General features: G+C 50.6%; 1 protein-coding gene across 1 annotated transcript in view; it reads left to right on the top strand.

Annotated features, from left to right (window-relative positions):
* The window catches only part of LOC120933816 (asialoglycoprotein receptor 1-like), a 70,759-nt gene that overhangs the window by 28,340 nt on the left and 21,058 nt on the right, over positions 1–21,361 (top strand). Inside the window, exon 2 of the mRNA XM_040347214.1 lies at positions 6,581–6,697. Within this exon, the coding sequence (XP_040203148.1) occupies positions 6,589–6,697 (109 nt within the window). The 5' untranslated portion in view covers positions 6,581–6,588. The remainder of the gene's footprint in view (positions 1–6,580; positions 6,698–21,361) is intronic.

Here is a 21,361-nt window from a genome sequence, read left to right on the forward strand (position 1 = left end):
ACAGAAACAGATGTCACAGACACAGGAGGGACAGACTCAGGGACCACATCACTAGGGGGAACAGAAACAGATGTCACAGACACAGGAGGGACAACAACAGTTTCAGTGGCCTCATCCTCCTTATCCAGCCTCTGCAGCTCAGCCTCCAACCCTGGCAGGTTATGTAATGCCTCCGGGCATTGACTGTACGGGTGACCAAGTTTTTGGCACAAATTGCACCGAATGTCAGTACAGTCTTTAGCCAAATGGCCAAGCTCCTGGCACAAAGAACATTTCTTGCGGGTGCAGGTGGAGGCAAAATGGCCCTTGTCACCACATTTATTGCACACCTTAGGCTGACCCTGGTAAAAAATGGTCAGCCTGTCCCTCCCCAGAAAGGCTGAACAGGGCAGATGTTGAACAACATTTCCCTGCACCCCCAATTTTAGTGACACTGTCCAGGCCCCTGTCCATATCCCATGCTGATCAAGGACCTTCCGCAGTGGAGCGAGGACCTCACCATATCGGCGTAACCATACTACCAAATCAGCCTCTGGGATGGATTCGTTACGCACGAGGATCGTCACTGATTTTATTAGAGGCTGCCTGGAAACCACCTTTGGCATCCAACCATTCCACTGCGGAAGGTCCCTGCGCCCCCTAAAACGTTCCCAAAATAAATCCAGACCCTCAGGCTTTACAAAGGACAAATCAAATTCCCAACTCCCAACGGGACAAATCAAAGCAAAAATGTCTGCGACTTTGAACCCCATTTCCAGGATCAACTCTGCCACCCTCCCCCTTACTGGTGGGGTCCCCTCCCCCTCCCACTTCAACTGGACCACATTTCTCCGCTTATACCCACCAACCATCCCACCACTAAACCCCCCCAAATTGTGACCACCAACATTTGCACCATTCCCCCCACCCTCCCTGGTGCGATTCCCCAAAACCGACGCGTAACTCCCAGCAGATAAACCATTGGTTTGTTTTGAACCATCTGACACATTTGCAGCAGATATCGATTGCACAGATTTGGTCTGAACAATCGGTGAGTCTTTCCTCTGCTGAGCAGGGGGAGGAATGTCATTTTTATTTTTCCCAGCAGTATTAACCCCTTCACCACCCACCACATCCATTGTTTTATCATTACTGTCATTCTTAGAACTTGCTGGAATATTCACAGTTCCTGCAGGCTTCCCAGCAGTGTCAGTTCCCACTGCTGTGCTTGTAGAAGCTTCAGCTGGTCGGTTCTCTTCTGTCAGGACAGGGTTGTCATCAGGGGATAGTGCAGGCTGGTCTGACACTGCAACAGGTGAAACCTCCATTGCTTCTTCCACTACACATGGTGCAATATGCTGATCCCCTCCCCCACCACAGGGAGGCTCAGGTGAGGCAATCTCATTGCTAGTAACAGGCATACCTTGTACAGAGGAACTACAGGTCCCAGCAGAAACTCCAGGCAGCGCTCTGCACAAGGCCTTCCCTTTCTGCTCCTCAGTCAGGACACCGTCCACCACAGCAGGTTGGGCAGACATCTTGGAAGACAGTGCGGCGTGCTGAGATTTCTCCACCTGTACTGGCTTGGCTTCAGGGACTTCTGTATTAGCAGGCTTGTTTGCTCTTAGGGGTGACTCCATCTCCTGGATACATTTCAGGGTGCCATGCCCACTCTCAACCCCCTGGCTGGTTGCCATCGGCGATTCCAAGCCCTGACATGGAGGGAGAGGTGCAGAGGCAGATGGACCCGGGTCATCCATTATCTGAGGCTCTCGCTGGTCCCTGGAACTTGCTGTCTGGCTGGCAAATCTCCTCTCATTATCAAACTTTTCTCCACTTTTATCTTTCAGCTTTTCCAATAATAAAGATTGTTCCTTTACCTTTTCCTCCAATTCCTGCAACTCAGGCTTCATGGCCAAACGATTTTTACTCCAGGCCTGGAAGTACTTGATTTTGAAAGATTTGTGTTCAGCCTTCAAAATTTTAAGTTTTTCTTCAGCTCTTCCAATCGCCCTAAAACGATCAATGCTCTTCTGACTGAAGACATTTGCATCCACAGCAGGGCCTGGATCTACAGACAGATCCTCCACCTCCTCCTCACTAGGCCCCGTATCATCAGGGGGATCCGTCCCGGGGCCTCCCCCAGGATCAGGCATTATTCCTGGGCCAAGCTAGCAGGCAAGGCCCAGGCTTGGAAAAGGTTGGATCTCTCAGAGAGCTCCTTGGGTGTGTCCTCCTCCTTCTTCCCACTGATCACCAATGTAAGGGACATTCTTCTCACTGATCACCAATGTAAGGGACATTCTTCTCACTGATCACCAATGTAAGGAACATTCTTCTCACTGATCACCAATGTAAGGACATTCTTCCCACTGATCACCAATGTAAGGACATTCTTCTCACTGATCACCAATGTAAGGGACATTCTTCTCACTGATCACCAATGTAAGGGACATTCTTCTCACTGATCACCAATGTAAGGAACATTCTTCTCACTGATCACCAATGTAAGGAACATTCTTCTCACTGATCACCAATGTAAGGGACATTCTTCTCACTGATCACCAATGTAAGTGACATTCTTCTCACTGATCACCAATGTAAGGGACATTCTTCCCACTGATCACCAATGTAAGGGACATTCTTCCCACTGATCACCAATGTAAGGGACATTCTTCTCACTGATCACCAATGTAAGGACATTCTTCCCACTGATCACCAATGTAAGGAACATTCTTCCCACTGATCACCAATGTAAGGACATTCTTCCCACTGATCACCAATGTAAGGAATATTCTTCTCACTGATCACCAATGTAAGGGACATTCTTCTCACTGATCACCAATGTAAGGGACATTCTTCTCACTGATCACCAATGTAAGGAACATTCTTCCCACTGATCACCAATGTAAGGGACATTCTTCCCACTGATCACCAATGTAAGGGACATTCTTCCCACTGATCACCAATGTAAGGAGAATTCTTCCCACTGATCACCAATGTAAGGAACATTCTTCTCACTGATCACCAATGTAAGGAACATTCTTCCCACTGATCACCAATGGAAAGGGACATTCTTCCCACTGATCACCAATGTAAGGGACATTCTTCCCACTGATCACCAATGTAAGGAACATTCTTCTCACTGATCACCAATGTAAGGAACATTCTTCCCACTGATCACCAATGTAAGGGACATTCTTCCCACTGATCACCAATGTAAGGGACATTCTTCTCACTGATCACCAATGTAAGGGAAATTCTTCCCACTGATCACCAATGTAAGGGACATTCTTCTCACTGATCACCAATGTAAGGGACATTCTTCCCACTGATCACCAATGTAAGGGACATTCTTCTCACTGATCACCAATGTAAGTGACATTCTTCTCACTGATCACCAATGTAAGGGACATTCTTCCCACTGATCACCAATGTAAGGGACATTCTTCCCACTGATCACCAATGTAAGGGACATTCTTCTCACTGATCACCAATGTAAGGACATTCTTCCCACTGATCACCAATGTAAGGAACATTCTTCCCACTGATCACCAATGTAAGGACATTCTTCCCACTGATCACCAATGTAAGGAACATTCTTCCCACTGATCACCAATGTAAGGAACATTCTTCCCACTGATCACCAATGTAAGGGACATTCTTCCCACTGATCACCAATGTAAGGGACATTCTTCCCACTGATCACCAATGTAAGGAACATTCTTCCCACTGATCACCAATGTAAGGGACATTCTTCCCACTGATCACCAATGTAAGGAATATTCTTCTCACTGATCACCAATGTAAGGGACATTCTTCTCACTGATCACCAATGTAAGGGACATTCTTCTCACTGATCACCAATGTAAGGAACATTCTTCCCACTGATCACCAATGTAAGGAACATTCTTCTCACTGATCACCAATGTAAGGAACATTCTTCCCACTGATCACCAATGTAAGGGACATTCTTCCCACTGATCACCAATGTAAGGGACATTCTTCTCACTGATCACCAATGTAAGGGAAATTCTTCTATGTGGCCACCAATGTAAGGAACATTCTTCTCACTGATCACCAATGTAAGGAACATTCTTCTCACTGATCACCAATGTAAGGAACATTCCTTCTCACTGATCACCAATGTAAGGAACATTCTTCTCACTGATCACCAATGTAAGGGACATTCTTCTCACTGATCACCAATGTAAGGAACATTCTTCCCACTGATCACCAATGTAAGGAACATTCTTCTCACTGATCACCAATGTAAGGAACATTCTTCTCACTGATCACCAATGTAAGGGACATTCTTCTCACTGATCACCAATGTAAGGGACATTCTTCTCACTGATCACCAATGTAAGGAACATTCTTCCCACTGATCACCAATGTAAGGAACATTCTTCTCACTGATCACCAATGTAAGGGACATTCTTCTCACTGATCACCAATGTAAGGGACATTCTTCCCACTGATCACCAATGTAAGGGACATTCTTCTCACTGATCACCAATGTAAGGGACATTCTTCCCACTGATCACCAATGTAAGGAACATTCTTCTCACTGATCACCAATGTAAGGAACATTCTTCTCACTGATCACCAATGTAAGGGACATTCTTCTCACTGATCACCAATGTAAGGAACATTCTTCTCACTGATCACCAATGTAAGGAACATTCTTCCCACTGATCACCAATGTAAGGGACATTCTTCCCACTGATCACCAATGTAAGGAACATTCTTCTCACTGATCACCAATGTAAGGGACATTCTTCTCACTGATCACCAATGTAAGGAACATTCTTCCCACTGATCACCAATGTAAGGAACATTCTTCTCACTGATCACCAATGTAAGGAACATTCTTCTCACTGATCACCAATGTAAGGGACATTCTTCTCACTGATCACCAATGTAAGGAACATTCTTCCCACTGATCACCAATGTAAGGAACATTCTTCTCACTGATCACCAATGTAAGGGACATTCTTCTCACTGATCACCAATGTAAGGGACATTCTTCCCACTGATCACCAATGTAAGGGACATTCTTCCCACTGATCACCAATGTAAGGAACATTCTTCTCACTGATCACCAATGTAAGGAACATTCTTCTCACTGATCACCAATGTAAGGGACATTCTTCTCACTGATCACCAATGTAAGGAACATTCTTCTCACTGATCACCAATGTAAGGGACATTCTTCTCACTGATCACCAATGTAAGGAACATTCTTCTCACTGATCACCAATGTAAGGGACACTCCTCTCACTGATCACCAATGTAAGGACCATTCTTCTCACTGATCACCAATGTAAGGAACATTCTTCTCACTGATCACCAATGTAAGGGACATTCTTCTCACTGATCACCAATGTAAGGAACATTCTTCTCACTGATCACCAATGTAAGGGACATTCTTCCCACTGATCACCAATGTAAGGGACATTCTTCCCACTGATCACCAATGTAAGGGAAAGTCTTCTATGTGGCCACCAATGTAGGATGCATTTTTCTCCTTAACCTAAATGAATTGGTGTCAGTAGGGTTTCCCCAAGACCAATAAATGTTTTATGGGTTCCTCTAGGGGGGTGAGCTCAGCTCTTCCCCCTCAGTGCAGCTCTCTCCACAAGTACAGATTTACCTCCAGTACACCCACACCCCATTACAGCTTTCCTCCTTCAGTACAGCTCTTCCCCCTCAGTACATCTCTTCCCCCTCAGTACAGCTCTGTCCCCTCAGTACAGCTCTTACCCCTCAGTACAGCTCTTCCCCCTCAGTACAGCTCTGCCCCCTCAGTACAGCTCTTACCCCTCAGTACAGCTCTTCCCCCTCAGTACAGCTCTGCCCCCTCAATACAGCTCTTACCCCTCAGTACAGCTCTTACCCCTCAGTACAGCTCTTACCCCTCAGTACAGCTCTTCCCCCTCAGTACAGCTCTGCCCCCTCAATACAGCTCTTACCCCTCAGTACAGCTCTTACCCCTCAGTACAGCTCTTCCCCCTCAGTACAGCTCTTACCCCTCAGTACAGCTCTTCCCCCTCCATACAGCTCGTACCCCTCAGTACAGCTCTGCCCCCCTCTGGTACAACTCTGTCCCCTTAGAACTGCCCCCCCCCCCAAAAAAAAATTGCTGTACCGTAGTACAGCTCTAGAATGGCGCCTCAATACACTTTGCATTGGGAACTATGATTCATGTCTAATGTGACAATCCATCTCTGGCCGCTTCTGTATTAATGTGAATGGGGTTAAATAAATGGCCCTGCAGCACAGGGCGGCACGCACGTCGCCATGCATTGTGATAATAAATGGCCCTGCAGCACAGGGCGGCACGCACGTCGCCATGCATTGTGATAATAAATGGCACTGCAGCACAGGGCGGCACGCACGTCGCCATGCATTGTGATAATAAATGGCACTGCAGCACAGGGCGGCACGCACGTCGCCATGCATTGTGATAATAAATGGCACTGCAGCACAAGGCGGCACGCACGTCGCCATGCATTGTGATATTCATGTTACCCTAAGGCACAGATCTGAGGGAATTCCAAATCCTTATTATCGTACTTCTCTCTCCCTTACCTATCAGGAGTCATCATGGCCAGGTGGTGGATCCCCCAACCCTCCTCCACCCTGATCTGCTTGCTGTCATCTCTCTGCACCGGACTCCTCTTCATCACCATAATCCTCCTCGTCACCATCACACGTGAGTCCATGCTTGCTGTCTCTCGACACAGACACTACAGTCACATTCTATCTATGCTGTAAGAATTGTAAACGACACCCCTTCTCAATAGCTTATAGGGGGGGTGCAGTGTGATTTGGCGAAAATAACTCATACAGTCAGGTACAGTATAAAACACAGCAGCAATAGTCAGCACGCCGCTCCTCCCTACACGTTTCGTCACAATTGACGTCATCCTGGGACAGGACAACGCCAGTTGTGACGAAACGCGTAGGGAGGAGCGGCGTGCTGACATCACCGCGTAAATGCAAGTCCTGGAAGCCGGCCTTCTCGACTATTTATACATGCTATTTTTAATCTACGCCAATTAGAAGTGTAATCTTGTCTTTTAACCCAATAAATTGTTAAGGATTTACGCTATGCAAGCCTTCTGTTCTTACATGGGGACCAATCGATTGTTCCTAATATTGAGGACATCCATAGAGGGAGATGCTGAGAGACTTGCTGATAAGCACAGAGACCCAGGGCTGGGAGATAAGCCACAGGCGTTCTTTGATCTCCCATAATAAGGAATCCATCTTAGCTGGTAAGCGGCAGAGATTTTTAAAGGTGGAGGACCTTTCCTATTATATCTTCTCACTTCTTCTTCTTGGGTGTCTTGATCATATGTCACCGAGGAGGAATTCATTGAAGAATTCCAGATGGATTATTGTTTTGGTTTACATATTTTTTTCTTCAGAATCGCATTTGAGCAATTTAGACCCACAGAGTGTTTTTATAGCCTTTTGATAGCTATATATTTTGTACACGTTCTTTATGGTTTATAAGTCACATGATCAAACCAGCATCATATATCAGCTCAGCTTATTTTTTTTATTTCTCTTTATTTATTGTGTGTGTCTCACATGAAGTCGTAGAAGCTTCTTATTCACCTTTCATCACTTTAGAATACCCACTTCTATAAAAATGTGCAAAACTAGGTAACCAGGGCCTCAAATAGGCTCTGCCTGACCCAAGATGGCTGCCAGACCCACATGGGGCAACACTATCTTTTCCTATCACGAGTGATGTCCCTAGCAAATGGGGTCTTTTTCCCTGTGCTACCCACTCCTATAAAAGTGTGGGAACCAGGGCCTCAAATAGGCTCTGCCTGACCCAAGATGGCCACCAGACCCACACGGGGCAACACTACCCTTTCCTATCACTAGTGATGTCCCTAGGAAATGGGGTCTCTTTCCCTGTGCTACCCTCTCCTGTAAAAGTGTGCAAAACTTTTAGAGGAGAGGGTAAATAGGCTCTGACTGACACAAGATGGCTGCCAGAGCCACATGGGGCAACAGCATCCAACTGGATTGTTTCCCCAGAAAACCATAGAGGAACCCTGTTCCTCATTCCTCAGAACCGCTACAGCTGAGCGCCATCTGCAGTGGAGAAAACAGACTGCGCCTGCCTACTGTACCGATCTCGGCTTGTCCCCGACTATTCCTGTTTGCCTGTGATCCTGACCTTTGGCCTGTCCTTTGTTTATCCTTGCCGGCTTGTCGCCCCGACCTCGGCTTACCCCTCACTATCTCTTGTATCCTGAGTGGCTGCTTCCCCTTTCTCCTCTATGCCCTACGGAGCGTGAGCTGGGGCACTCTGGGGGCCGTGACCTGGATTCAGTTGCAGCTAAGGCCATCCTCACCACTAGAGGCTCTGGTGAATACCAGCCGCATCTTAGACTCCGCGCCCCTGGGGAATCATGGGCTCCAGTATCCTGTGGGATCCCTGTTTGTGCTCCAGTGGACCTTCCCTCCATATCCACTCTGTGGTCCATCCGCAGCAGTCTGCCATAGGGTCCACTACCTTGACTCCAACGGGGTGCATCTGTCATCTGGCCACAGGTCACCTGACACCCGGATTTGGAGGGACTGTCCCTGATTTGGAGGGACTGTCCCTGATTTGGAGAGACTGTCCAGGATTTGGAGGGACCGTCCCGGATTTGGAAGGACCGTCCCGGATTTGGAGGGACCGTCCCTGATTTGGAGGGGCTGTCCTGGATTTGGAGGGGCTGTCCTGGATTTGGAGGGACTGTCCTGGATTTGGAGGGACTATCCTGGATTTGGAGGGACTGTTCCAGATTTGGAGGGATGTCCCGGATTTGGAGGGACCGTTCCGGATTTGGAGGGACCGTCCCTGATTTGGAGGGGCTGTCCCTGATTTGGAGGGGCTGTCCCTGATTTGGAGGGGCTGTCCTGGATTTGGAGGGGCTGTCCCTGATTTGGAGGGATGTCCCGGATTTGAAGGGACCGTTCCGGATTTGGAGGGACCGTCCCTGATTTGGAGGGACCGTCCCTGATTTGGAGGGGCTGTCCCTGATTTGGAGGGGCTGTCCTGGATTTGGAGGGGCTGTCCTGGATTTGGAGGGACTGTCCTGGATTTGGAGGGACTATCCTGGATTTGGAGGGACTGTCCCGGATTTGGAGGGACGTCCCTGATTTCGAGGGACTGTCCTGGATTTGGAGGGACTGTCCCGTTAGGAGGGACTGTCCCAGATTTGGAGGGACTGTCCCAGATTTGGAGAGACTGTCCTGGATTTGGAGGGACTGTTCTGGATTTGGAGGGACTTTCCCGGATTTGGAGGGACTGTCCTGGATTTGGAGGGACTGTCCTAGATTTGGAGGGACTGTCCCGGATTTGGAGGGACTGTTCCTGATTTGGAGAGACTGTCCCGGATTTGGACGGGCTATCCCGGATTTGGAGTGACTGTCCTTGATTTGGAGGGACTGTCCTGGATTTGGAGGGACTGTCCTAGATTTGGAGGGACTGTCCCGGATTTGGAGGGACTGTTCCTGATTTGGAGAGACTGTCCCGGATTTGGACGGGCTATCCCGGATTTGGAGTGACTGTCCTTGATTTGGAGGGACTGTCCCGGATTTGGAGGGACTGTCCTGGATTGGATTGGATTACCCTTTCTTTATGGTGAATTCTCCTTTAAGGGGGTGTGGCAGGGGGCGTGTCCTATTTGTTAGTAGGTGTCCCTCATTCCCATCTTCTGGGTGACATTGATGGGAAGCTTCGTCCTCCAAGACTGTTCTGTCTATCATAGGAGGCGGGGCTTTTTATTAAAGAGGCCGCCAAGTAAACAGATTCTCCTGTATGTAATCTGTGGGTGCTCGTCCCGCCCCCTCCCTGTCCCCTCCGCGGTTGCAGATAGGCATGGACCAGGCTGCACTGATGGCAATGGTGAGGCTGCATTTATGGCAATGGTGAGGCTGCATTCATGGCAATGGTGAGGATGCATTCATGGCAATGGGGAGGCTGCATTCATGGCAATGGTGAGGATGCATTCATGGCAATGGGGAGGCTGCATTCACGGCCATGGGGAGGCTGCATTCATGGCAATGGGGAGGCTGAATTCGTGGCAATGGGAAGGCTGAATTCAAGGCAATGGTGGGGCTGCATTCATGGCAATGGGGAGGATGCATGCATGGCAATGAGGAGGATGCATTCGTGGCAATGGGGAGGCTGCATTCATGGCAATGGGGAGGATGCATTCATGGCAATGGTGAGGATGCATTCATGGCAATGGGGAGGCTGCATTCATGGCAATGGTGAGGATGCATTCATGGCAATGGGGAGGCTGCATTCATGGCAATGGGGAGGATGCATGCATGGCAATGAGGAGGCTGCATTCGTGGCAATGGGGTGGCTGAATTCAAGGTAATGGTGGGGTTGCATTCATGGCAATGGGGAGGCTGCATTCATGGCAATGGGAAGGCTGCATTCATGGCAATGGGGAGGCATGCCAATGGTGAGGCTGCATTCATGGCAATGGTGGGGCTGCATTCATGGCAATGTTGGGACTGCATTCATGGAAATGGTGGGGCTGCATTCATGGAAATTGGGAGGCTGCATTCATGGCAATGGTGGGGTTGCATTCATGGCAATGGTGGGGCTGCATTCATGGAAATTGGGAGGCTGCATTCATGGCAATGGTGGGGCTGCATTCATGGTGGGGCTGCATTCATGGCAATGGTGGGGCTGCATTCATGGCAATGGGAAGGCTGCATTCATGGCAATGGTGGGGCTGCATTCATGGCAATGGTGGGGCTGCATTCATGGCAATGGTGGGGCTGCATTCATGGCAATGGTGAGGCCGCATTCATGGTGTGGTGAGTGTTATCTGCCGATAAATACGGTATATCCAGATAACACTCCTGAGCTCATCAGTAGTCCTGAGCGGCATTTGGGGATTGGTTGGGGCCACAAAAGATATATCTACAGATAGATAGATACAAATAACACGCCCCCGAGCTCATCTCTCCACCAATCACAGCCACAAAGGCCAGAGAATTCTTGGTGCTCGGAGGAACACACTTACACCGAATTGTAATGGTTCAAAGAATTCCTTTGCCTAGGCGCTCCCGATCTCAATGCACTTCCTTTGCCTAGGCGCTCCCGATCTCAATGCACTTCCCTTGCCTAGGCACTCCCGATCTCAATACACTTCCTTTGCCTAGGCACTCCCGATCTCAATGCACTTCCCTTGCCTAGGCACTCCCGATCTCAATACACTTCCTTTGCCTAGGCGCTCCCGATCTCAATGCACTTCCTTTGCCTAGGCACTCCCGATCTCAATGCACTTCCTTTGCCTAGGCGCTCCCGATCTCAATGCACTTCCTTTGCCTAGGCACTCCCGATCTCAATACACTTCCTTTGCCTAGGCACTCCCGATCTCAATACACTTCCTTTGCCTAGGCACTCCCGATCTCAATGCACTTCCTTTGCCTAGGCACTCCCAATCTCAATACACTTCCTTTGCCTAGGCACTCCCGATCTCAATACACTTCCTTTGCCTAGGCACTCCCGATCTCAATACACTTCCTTTGCCTAGGCACTCCCGATCTCAATGCACTTCCTTTGCCTAGGCACTCCCGATCTCAATACACTTCCTTTGCCTAGGCACTCCCAATCTCAATACACTTCCTTTGCCTAGGCACTCCCGATCTCAATGCACTTCCTTTGCCTAGGCACTCCCGATCTCAATACACTTCCTTTGCCTAGGCACTCCCGATCTCAATGCACTTCCTTTGCCTAGGCACTCCCGATCTCAATACACTTCCTTTGCCTAGGCACTCCCAATCTCAATACACTTCCTTTGCCTAGGCACTCCCGATCTCAATGCACTTCCTTTGCCTAGGCACTCCCGATCTCAATACACTTCCTTTGCCTAGGCACTCCCGATCTCAATGCACTTCCTTTGCCTAGGCACTCCCGATCTCAATGCACTTCCCTTGCCTAGGCACTCCCGATCTCAATACACTTCCTTTGCCTAGGCGCTCCCGATCTCAATACACTTCCTTTGCCTAGGCACTCCCGATCTCAATGCACTTCCCTTGCCTAGGCACTCCCGATCTCAATACACTTCCTTTGCCTAGGCGCTCCCGATCTCAATACACTTCCTTTGCCTAGGCACTCCCGATCTCAATGCACTTCCTTTGCCTAGGCACTCCCGATCTCAATGCACTTCCCTTGCCTAGGCGCTCCCGATCTCAATACACTTCCTTTGCCTAGGCACTCCCGATCTCAATGCACTTCCTTTGCCTAGGCACTCCCGATCTCAATGCACTTCCTTTGCCTAGGCACTCCCGATCTCAATACACTTCCTTTGCCTAGGCACTCCCGATCTCAATGCACTTCCCTTGCCTAGGCACTCCCGATCTCAATGCACTTCCTTTGCCTAGGCGCTCCCGATCTCAATACACTTCCTTTGCCTAGGCACTCCCGATCTCAATACACTTCCTTTGCCTAGGCGCTCCCGATCTCAATGCACTTCCTTTGCCTAGGCACTCCCGATCTCAATGCACTTCCTTTGCCTAGGCGCTCCCGATCTCAATACACTTCCTTTGCCTAGGCACTCTCGATCTCAATGCACTTCCTTTGCCTAGGCGCTCCCGATCTCAATGCACTTCCTTTGCCTAGGCACTCCCGATCTCAATGCACTTCCCTTGCCTAGGCACTCCCGATCTCAATGCACTTCCTTTGCCTAGGCACTCCCGATGTCAATACACTTCCTTTGCCTAGGCACTCCCGATCTCAATGCACTTCCTTTGCCTAGGCACTCCCGATCTCAATACACTTCCTTTGCCTAGGCGCTCCCGATCTCAATACACTTCCTTTGCCTAGGCGCTCCCGATCTCAATGCACTTCCTTTGCCTAGGCACTCCCGATCTCAATGCACTTCCTTTGCCTAGGCACTCCCAATCTCAATACACTTCCTTTGCCTAGGCACTCCCAATCTCAATACACTTCCTTTGCCTAGGCACTCCCGATCTCAATACACTTCCTTTGCCTAGGCACTCCCGATCTCAATGCACTTCCCTTGCCTAGGCACTCCCGATCTCAATGCACTTCCCTTGCCTAGGCGCTCCCGATCTCAATGCACTTCCTTTGCCTAGGCACTCCCGATCTCAATGCACTTCCTTTGCCTAGGCGCTCCCGATCTCAATACACTTCCTTTGCCTAGGCACTCCCGATCTCAATACACTTCCTTTGCCTAGGCACTCCCGATCTCAATGCACTTCCTTTGCCTAGGCACTCCCGATCTCAATGCACTTCCTTTGCCTAGGCGCTCCCGATCTCAATACACTTCCTTTGCCTAGGCACTCCCGATCTCAATGCACTTCCTTTGCCTAGGCACTCCCGATCTCAATGCACTTCCTTTGCCTAGGCACTCCCAATCTCAATACACTTCCTTTGCCTAGGCACTCCCGATCTCAATACACTTCCTTTGCCTAGGCACTCCCGATCTCAATACACTTCCTTTGCCTAGGCACTCCCGATCTCAATGCACTTCCTTTGCCTAGGCACTCCCGATCTCAATACACTTCCTTTGCCTAGGCACTCCCAATCTCAATACACTTCCTTTGCCTAGGCACTCCCGATCTCAATGCACTTCCTTTGCCTAGGCACTCCCGATCTCAATACACTTCCTTTGCCTAGGCGCTCCCGATCTCAATGCACTTCCTTTGCCTAGGCACTCCCGATCTCAATGCACTTCCTTTGCCTAGGCACTCCCGATCTCAATGCACTTCCCTTGCCTAGGCACTCCCGATCTCAATGCACTTCCTTTGCCTAGGCACTCCCGATCTCAATGCACTTCCTTTGCCTAGGCACTCCCGATCTCAATACACTTCCTTTGCCTAGGCACTCCCGATCTCAATACACTTCCTTTGCCTAGGCACTCCCGATCTCAATGCACTTCCTTTGCCTAGGCACTCCCGATCTCAATGCACTTCCCTTGCCTAGGCACTCCCGATCTCAATACACTTCCTTTGCCTAGGCGCTCCCGATCTCAATACACTTCCTTTGCCTAGGCACTCCCGATCTCAATGCACTTCCTTTGCCTAGGCACTCCCGATCTCAATGCACTTCCTTTGCCTAGGCACTCCCGATCTCAATGCACTTCCCTTGCCTAGGCACTCCCGATCTCAATGCACTTCCTTTGCCTAGGCGCTCCCGATCTCAATGCACTTCCTTTGCCTAGGCGCTCCCGATCTCAATACACTTCCTTTGCCTAGGCACTCCCGATCTCAATACACTTCCTTTGCCTAGGCACTCCCGATCTCAATGCACTTCCTTTGCCTAGGCACTCCCGATCTCAATACACTTCCTTTGCCTAGGCACTCCCAATCTCAATACACTTCCTTTGCCTAGGCACTCCCGATCTCAATGCACTTCCTTTGCCTAGGCACTCCCGATCTCAATACACTTCCTTTGCCTAGGCGCTCCCGATCTCAATGCACTTCCTTTGCCTAGGCACTCCCGATCTCAATGCACTTCCTTTGCCTAGGCACTCCCGATCTCAATGCACTTCCTTTGCCTAGGCGCTCCCAATCTCAATACACTTCCTTTGCCTAGGCACTCCCGATCTCAATGCACTTCCCTTGCCTAGGCGCTCCCGATCTCAATGCACTTCCTTTGCCTAGGCGCTCCCGATCTCAATACACTTCCTTTGCCTAGGCACTCCCGATCTCAATACACTTCCTTTGCCTAGGCGCTCCCGATCTCAATGCACTTCCTTTGCCTAGGCACTCCCGATCTCAATGCACTTCCCTTGCCTAGGCACTCCCGATCTCAATGCACTTCCTTTGCCTAGGCACTCCCGATCTCAATGCACTTCCTTTGCCTAGGCACTCCCGATCTCAATACACTTCCTTTGCCTAGGCACTCCCGATCTCAATACACTTCCTTTGCCTAGGCACTCCCGATCTCAATGCACTTCCTTTGCCTAGGCACTCCCGATCTCAATGCACTTCCCTTGCCTAGGCACTCCCGATCTCAATACACTTCCTTTGCCTAGGCGCTCCCGATCTCAATACACTTCCTTTGCCTAGGCACTCCCGATCTCAATGCACTTCCTTTGCCTAGGCACTCCCGATCTCAATGCACTTCCTTTGCCTAGGCACTCCCGATCTCAATGCACTTCCCTTGCCTAGGCACTCCCGATCTCAATGCACTTCCTTTGCCTAGGCGCTCCCGATCTCAATACACTTCCTTTGCCTAGGCACTCCCGATCTCAATACACTTCCTTTGCCTAGGCGCTCCCGATCTCAATGCACTTCCTTTGCCTAGGCACTCCCGATCTCAATGCACTTCCTTTGCCTAGGCGCTCCCGATCTCAATACACTTCCTTTGCCTAGGCACTCTCGATCTCAATGCACTTCCTTTGCCTAGGCGCTCCCGATCTCAATGCACTTCCTTTGCCTAGGCACTCCCGATCTCAATGCACTTCCCTTGCCTAGGCACTCCCGATCTCAATACACTTCCTTTGCCTAGGCACTCCCGATCTCAATGCACTTCCTTTGCCTAGGCACTCCCGATCTCAATACACTTCCTTTGCCTAGGCACTCCCGATCTCAATACACTTCCTTTGCCTAGGCACTCCCGATCTCAATACACTTCCTTTGCCTAGGCACTCCCGATCTCAATGCACTTCCCTTGCCTAGGCACTCCCGATCTCAATGCACTTCCTTTGCCTAGGCACTCCCGATCTCAATACACTTCCTTTGCCTAGGCACTCCCGATCTCAATACACTTCCTTTGCCTAGGCACTCCCGATCTCAATACACTTCCTTTGCCTAGGCGCTCCCGATCTCAATACACTTCCTTTGCCTAGGCACTCCCGATCTCAATACACTTCCTTTGCCTAGGCACTCCCGATCTCAATGCACTTCCTTTGCCTAGGCACTCCCGATCTCAATGCACTTCCTTTGCCTAGGCGCTCCCGATCTCAATACACTTCCTTTGCCTAGGCACTCCCGATCTCAATACACTTCCTTTGCCTAGGCGCTCCCGATCTCAATGCACTTCCCTTGCCTAGGCACTCCCGATCTCAATACACTTCCTTTGCCTAGGCACTCCCGATCTCAATACACTTCCTTTGCCTAGGCACTCCCGATCTCAATGCACTTCCTTTGCCTAGGCACTCCCAATCTCAATACACTTCCTTTGCCTAGGCACTCCCGATCTCAATACACTTCCTTTGCCTAGGCACTCCCGATCTCAATACACTTCCTTTGCCTAGGCACTCCCGATCTCAATGCACTTCCTTTGCCTAGGCACTCCCGATCTCAATACACTTCCTTTGCCTAGGCACTCCCAATCTCAATACACTTCCTTTGCCTAGGCACTCCCGATCTCAATGCACTTCCTTTGCCTAGGCACTCCCGATCTCAATACACTTCCTTTGCCTAGGCGCTCCCGATCTCAATGCACTTCCTTTGCCTAGGCACTCCCGATCTCAATGCACTTCCTTTGCCTAGGCACTCCCGATCTCAATGCACTTCCTTTGCCTAGGCGCTCCCAATCTCAATACACTTCCTTTGCCTAGGCACTCCCGATCTCAATGCACTTCCCTTGCCTAGGCGCTCCCGATCTCAATGCACTTCCTTTGCCTAGGCGCTCCCGATCTCAATACACTTCCTTTGCCTAGGCACTCCCGATCTCAATACACTTCCTTTGCCTAGGCGCTCCCGATCTCAATGCACTTCCTTTGCCTAGGCACTCCCGATCTCAATGCACTTCCCTTGCCTAGGCACTCCCGATCTCAATACACTTCCTTTGCCTAGGCACTCCCGATCTCAATACACTTCCTTTGCCTAGGCACTCCCGATCTCAATACACTTCCTTTGCCTAGGCACTCCCGATCTCAATGCACTTCCTTTGCCTAGGCACTCCCGATCTCAATGCACTTCCCTTGCCTAGGCACTCCCGATCTCAATACACTTCCTTTGCCTAGGCGCTCCCGATCTCAATACACTTCCTTTGCCTAGGCACTCCCGATCTCAATGCACTTCCTTTGCCTAGGCACTCCCGATCTCAATGCACTTCCCTTGCCTAGGCGCTCCCGATCTCAATACACTTCCTTTGCCTAGGCACTCCCGATCTCAATGCACTTCCTTTGCCTAGGCACTCCCGATCTCAATGCACTTCCTTTGCCTAGGCACTCCCGATCTCAATGCACTTCCCTTGCCTAGGCACTCCCGATCTCAATGCACTTCCTTTGCCTAGGCGCTCCCGATCTCAATACACTTCCTTTGCCTAGGCACTCCCGATCTCAATACACTTCCTTTGCCTAGGCGCTCCCGATCTCAATGCACTTCCTTTGCCTAGGCACTCCCGATCTCAATGCACTTCCTTTGCCTAGGCGCTCCCGATCTCAATGCACTTCCTTTGCCTAGGCGCTCCCGATCTCAATACACTTCCTTTGCCTAGGCACTCTCGATCTCAATGCACTTCCTTTGCCTAGGCGCTCCCGATCTCAATGCACTTCCTTTGCCTAGGCACTCCCGATCTCAATGCACTTCCTTTGCCTAGGCACTCCCGATCTCAATACACTTCCTTTGCCTAGGCACTCCCGATCTCAATGCACTTCCCTTGCCTAGGCGCTCCCGATCTCAATGCACTTCCTTTGCCTAGGCACTCCCGATCTCAATGCACTTCCTTTGCCTAGGCGCTCCCGATCTCAATACACTTCCTTTGCCTAGGCACTCCCGATCTCAATGCACTTCCCTTGCCTAGGCACTCCCGATCTCAATACACTTCCTTTGCCTAGGCACTCCCGATCTCAATGCACTTCCTTTGCCTAGGCACTCCCGATCTCAATACACTTCCTTTGCCTAGGCACTCCCGATCTCAATACACTTCCTTTGCCTAGGCGCTCCCGATCTCAATACACTTCCTTTGCCTAGGCGCTCCCGATCTCAATGCACTTCCTTTGCCTAGGCACTCCCGATCTCAATGCACTTCCTTTGCCTAGGCACTCCCAATCTCAATACACTTCCTTTGCCTAGGCACTCCCAATCTCAATACACTTCCTTTGCCTAGGCACTCCCGATCTCAATACACTTCCTTTGCCTAGGCACTCCCGATCTCAATGCACTTCCCTTGCCTAGGCGCTCCCGATCTCAATACACTTCCTTTGCCTAGGCACTCCCGATCTCAATACACTTCCTTTGCCTAGGCACTCCCGATCTCAATGCACTTCCTTTGCCTAGGCACTCCCGATCTCAATGCACTTCCTTTGCCTAGGCGCTCCCGATCTCAATACACTTCCTTTGCCTAGGCACTCCCGATCTCAATACACTTCCTTTGCCTAGGCGCTCCCGATCTCAATACACTTCCTTTGCCTAGGCACTCCCGATCTCAATGCACTTCCTTTGCCTAGGCGCTCCCAATCTCAATGCACTTCCTTTGCCTAGGCACTCCCGATCTCAATGCACTTCCCTTGCCTAGGCACTCCCGATCTCAATGCACTTCCTTTGCCTAGGCACTCCCGATCTCAATGCACTTCCTTTGCCTAGGCACTCCCGATCTCAATACACTTCCCTTGCCTAGGCACTCCCGATCTCAATGCACTTCCCTTGCCTAGGCACTCCCGATCTCAATACACTTCCTTTGCCTAGGCACTCCCGATCTCAATGCACTTCCTTTGCCTAGGCACTCCCGATCTCAATGCACTTCCTTTGCCTAGGCGCTCCCCATCTCAATGCACTTCCTTTGCCTAGGCACTCCCGATCTCAATGCACTTCCCTTGCCTAGGCACTCCCGATCTCAATGCACTTCCTTTGCCTAGGCGCTCCCGATCTCAATGCACTTCCCTTGCCTAGGCACTCCCGATCTCAATGCACTTCCCTTGCCTAGGCACTCCCGATCTCAATGCACTTCCCTTGCCTAGGCACTCCCGATCTCAATACACTTCCTTTGCCTAGGCACTCCCGATCTCAATACACTTCCCTTGCCTAGGCGCTCCCGATCTCAATGCACTTCCCTTGCCTAGGCGCTCCCGATCTCAATGCACTTCCTTTGCCTAGGCACTCCCGATCTCAATACACTTCCTTTGCCTAGGCACTCCCGATCTCAATGCACTTCCTTTGCCTAGGCGCTCCCGATCTCAATGCACTTCCCTTGCCTAGGCGCTCCCGATCTCAATGCACTTCCTTTGCCTAGGCGCTCCCGATCTCAATGCACTTCCTTTGCCTAGGCACTCCCAATCTCAATACACTTCCTTTGCCTAGGCACTCCCGATCTCAATGCACTTCCTTTGCCTAGGCGCTCCCGATCTCAATACACTTCCTTTGCCTAGGCACTCCCGATCTCAATACACTTCCTTTGCCTAGGCACTCCCGATCTCAATGCACTTCCCTTGCCTAGGCACTCCCGATCTCAATGCACTTCCTTTGCCTAGGCACTCCCGATCTCAATGCACTTCCTTTGCCTAGGCACTCCCGATCTCAATGCACTTCCTTTGCCTAGGCGCTCCCGATCTCAATGCACTTCCCTTGCCTAGGCACTCCCGATCTCAATGCACTTCCTTTGCCTAGGCGCTCCCGATCTCAATACACTTCCTTTGCCTAGGCACTCCCGATCTCAATACACTTCCTTTGCCTAGGCGCTCCCGATCTCAATGCACTTCCCTTGCCTAGGCACTCCCGATCTCAATGCACTTCCTTTGCCTAGGCGCTCCCGATCTCAATACACTTCCTTTGCCTAGGCACTCCCGATCTCAATACACTTCCTTTGCCTAGGCACTCCCGATCTCAATACACTTCCTTTGCCTAGGCGCTCCCGATCTCAATACACTTCCTTTGCCTAGGCACTCCCGATCTCAATGCACTTCCTTTGCCTAGGCACTCCCGATCTCAATGCACTTCCTTTGCCTAGGCACTCCCGATCTCAATGCACTTCCTTTGCCTAGGCGCTCCCGATCTCAATGCACTTCCTTTGCCTAGGCACTCCCGATCTCAATGCACTTCCCTTGCCTAGGCACTCCCGATCTCAATACACTTCCTTTGCCTAGGCACTCCCGATCTCAATGCACTTCCTTTGCCTAGGCACTCCCGATCTCAATGCACTTCCCTTGCCTAGGCACTCCCGATCTCAATGCACTTCCTTTGCCTAGGCGCTCCCGATCTCAATGCACTTCCTTTGCCTAGGCACTCCCGATCTCAATGCACTTCCCTTGCCTAGGCACTCCCGATCTCAATGCACTTCCTTTGCCTAGGCGCTCCCGATCTCAATGCACTTCCTTTGCCTAGGCACTCCCGATCTCAATGCACTTCCTTTGCCTAGGCACTCCCGATCTCAATGCACTTCCTTTGCCTAGGCACTCCCGATCTCAATGCACTTCCCTTGCCTAGGCACTCCCGATCTCAATGCACTTCCCTTGCCTAGGCACTCCCGATCTCAATACACTTCCTTTGCCTAGGCGCTCCCAATCTCAATGCACTTCCCTTGCCTAGGCACTCCCGATCTCAATACACTTCCTTTGCCTAGGCGCTCTCGATCTCAATGCACTTCCTTTGCCTAGGCGCTCCCGATCTCAATGCACTTCCTTTGCCTAGGCACTCCCGATCTCAATGCACTTCCCTTGCCTAGGCACTCCCGATCTCAATGCACTTCCCTTGCCTAGGCACTCCCGATCTCAATACACTTCCTTTGCCTAGGCACTCCCGATCTCAATACACTTCCTTTGCCTAGGCACTCCCGATCTCAATACACTTCCTTTGCCTAGGCACTCCCGATCTCAATGCACTTCCCTTGCCTAGGCGCTCCCGATCTCAATGCACTTCCCTTGCCTAGGCGCTCCCGATCTCAATACACTTCCTTTGCCTAGGCACTCCCGATCTCAATACACTTCCTTTGCCTAGGCACTCCCGATCTCAATGCACTTCCTTTGCCTAGGCACTCCCGATCTCAATACACTTCCCTTGCCTAGGCACTCCCGATCTCAATGCACTTCCTTTGCCTAGGCACTCCCGATCTCAATACACTTCCCTTGCCTAGGCACTCCCGATCTCAATACACTTCCTTTGCCTAGGCACTCCCGATCTCAATGCACTTCCTTTGCCTAGGCACTCCCGATCTCAATGCACTTCCTTTGCCTAGGCGCTCCCCATCTCAATGCACTTCCTTTGCCTAGGCACTCCCGATCTCAATGCACTTCCCTTGCCTAGGCACTCCCGATCTCAATGCACTTCCTTTGCCTAGGCGCTCCCGATCTCAATGCACTTCCCTTGCCTAGGCACTCCCGATCTCAATGCACTTCCCTTGCCTAGGCACTCCCGATCTCAATACACTTCCTTTGCCTAGGCACTCCCGATCTCAATGCACTTCCTTTGCCTAGGCGCTCCCGATCTCAAT

Source organism: Rana temporaria, chromosome 3, assembly GCF_905171775.1.
Source record: "Rana temporaria chromosome 3, aRanTem1.1, whole genome shotgun sequence".
Taxonomy (NCBI): domain Eukaryota; kingdom Metazoa; phylum Chordata; class Amphibia; order Anura; family Ranidae; genus Rana; species Rana temporaria.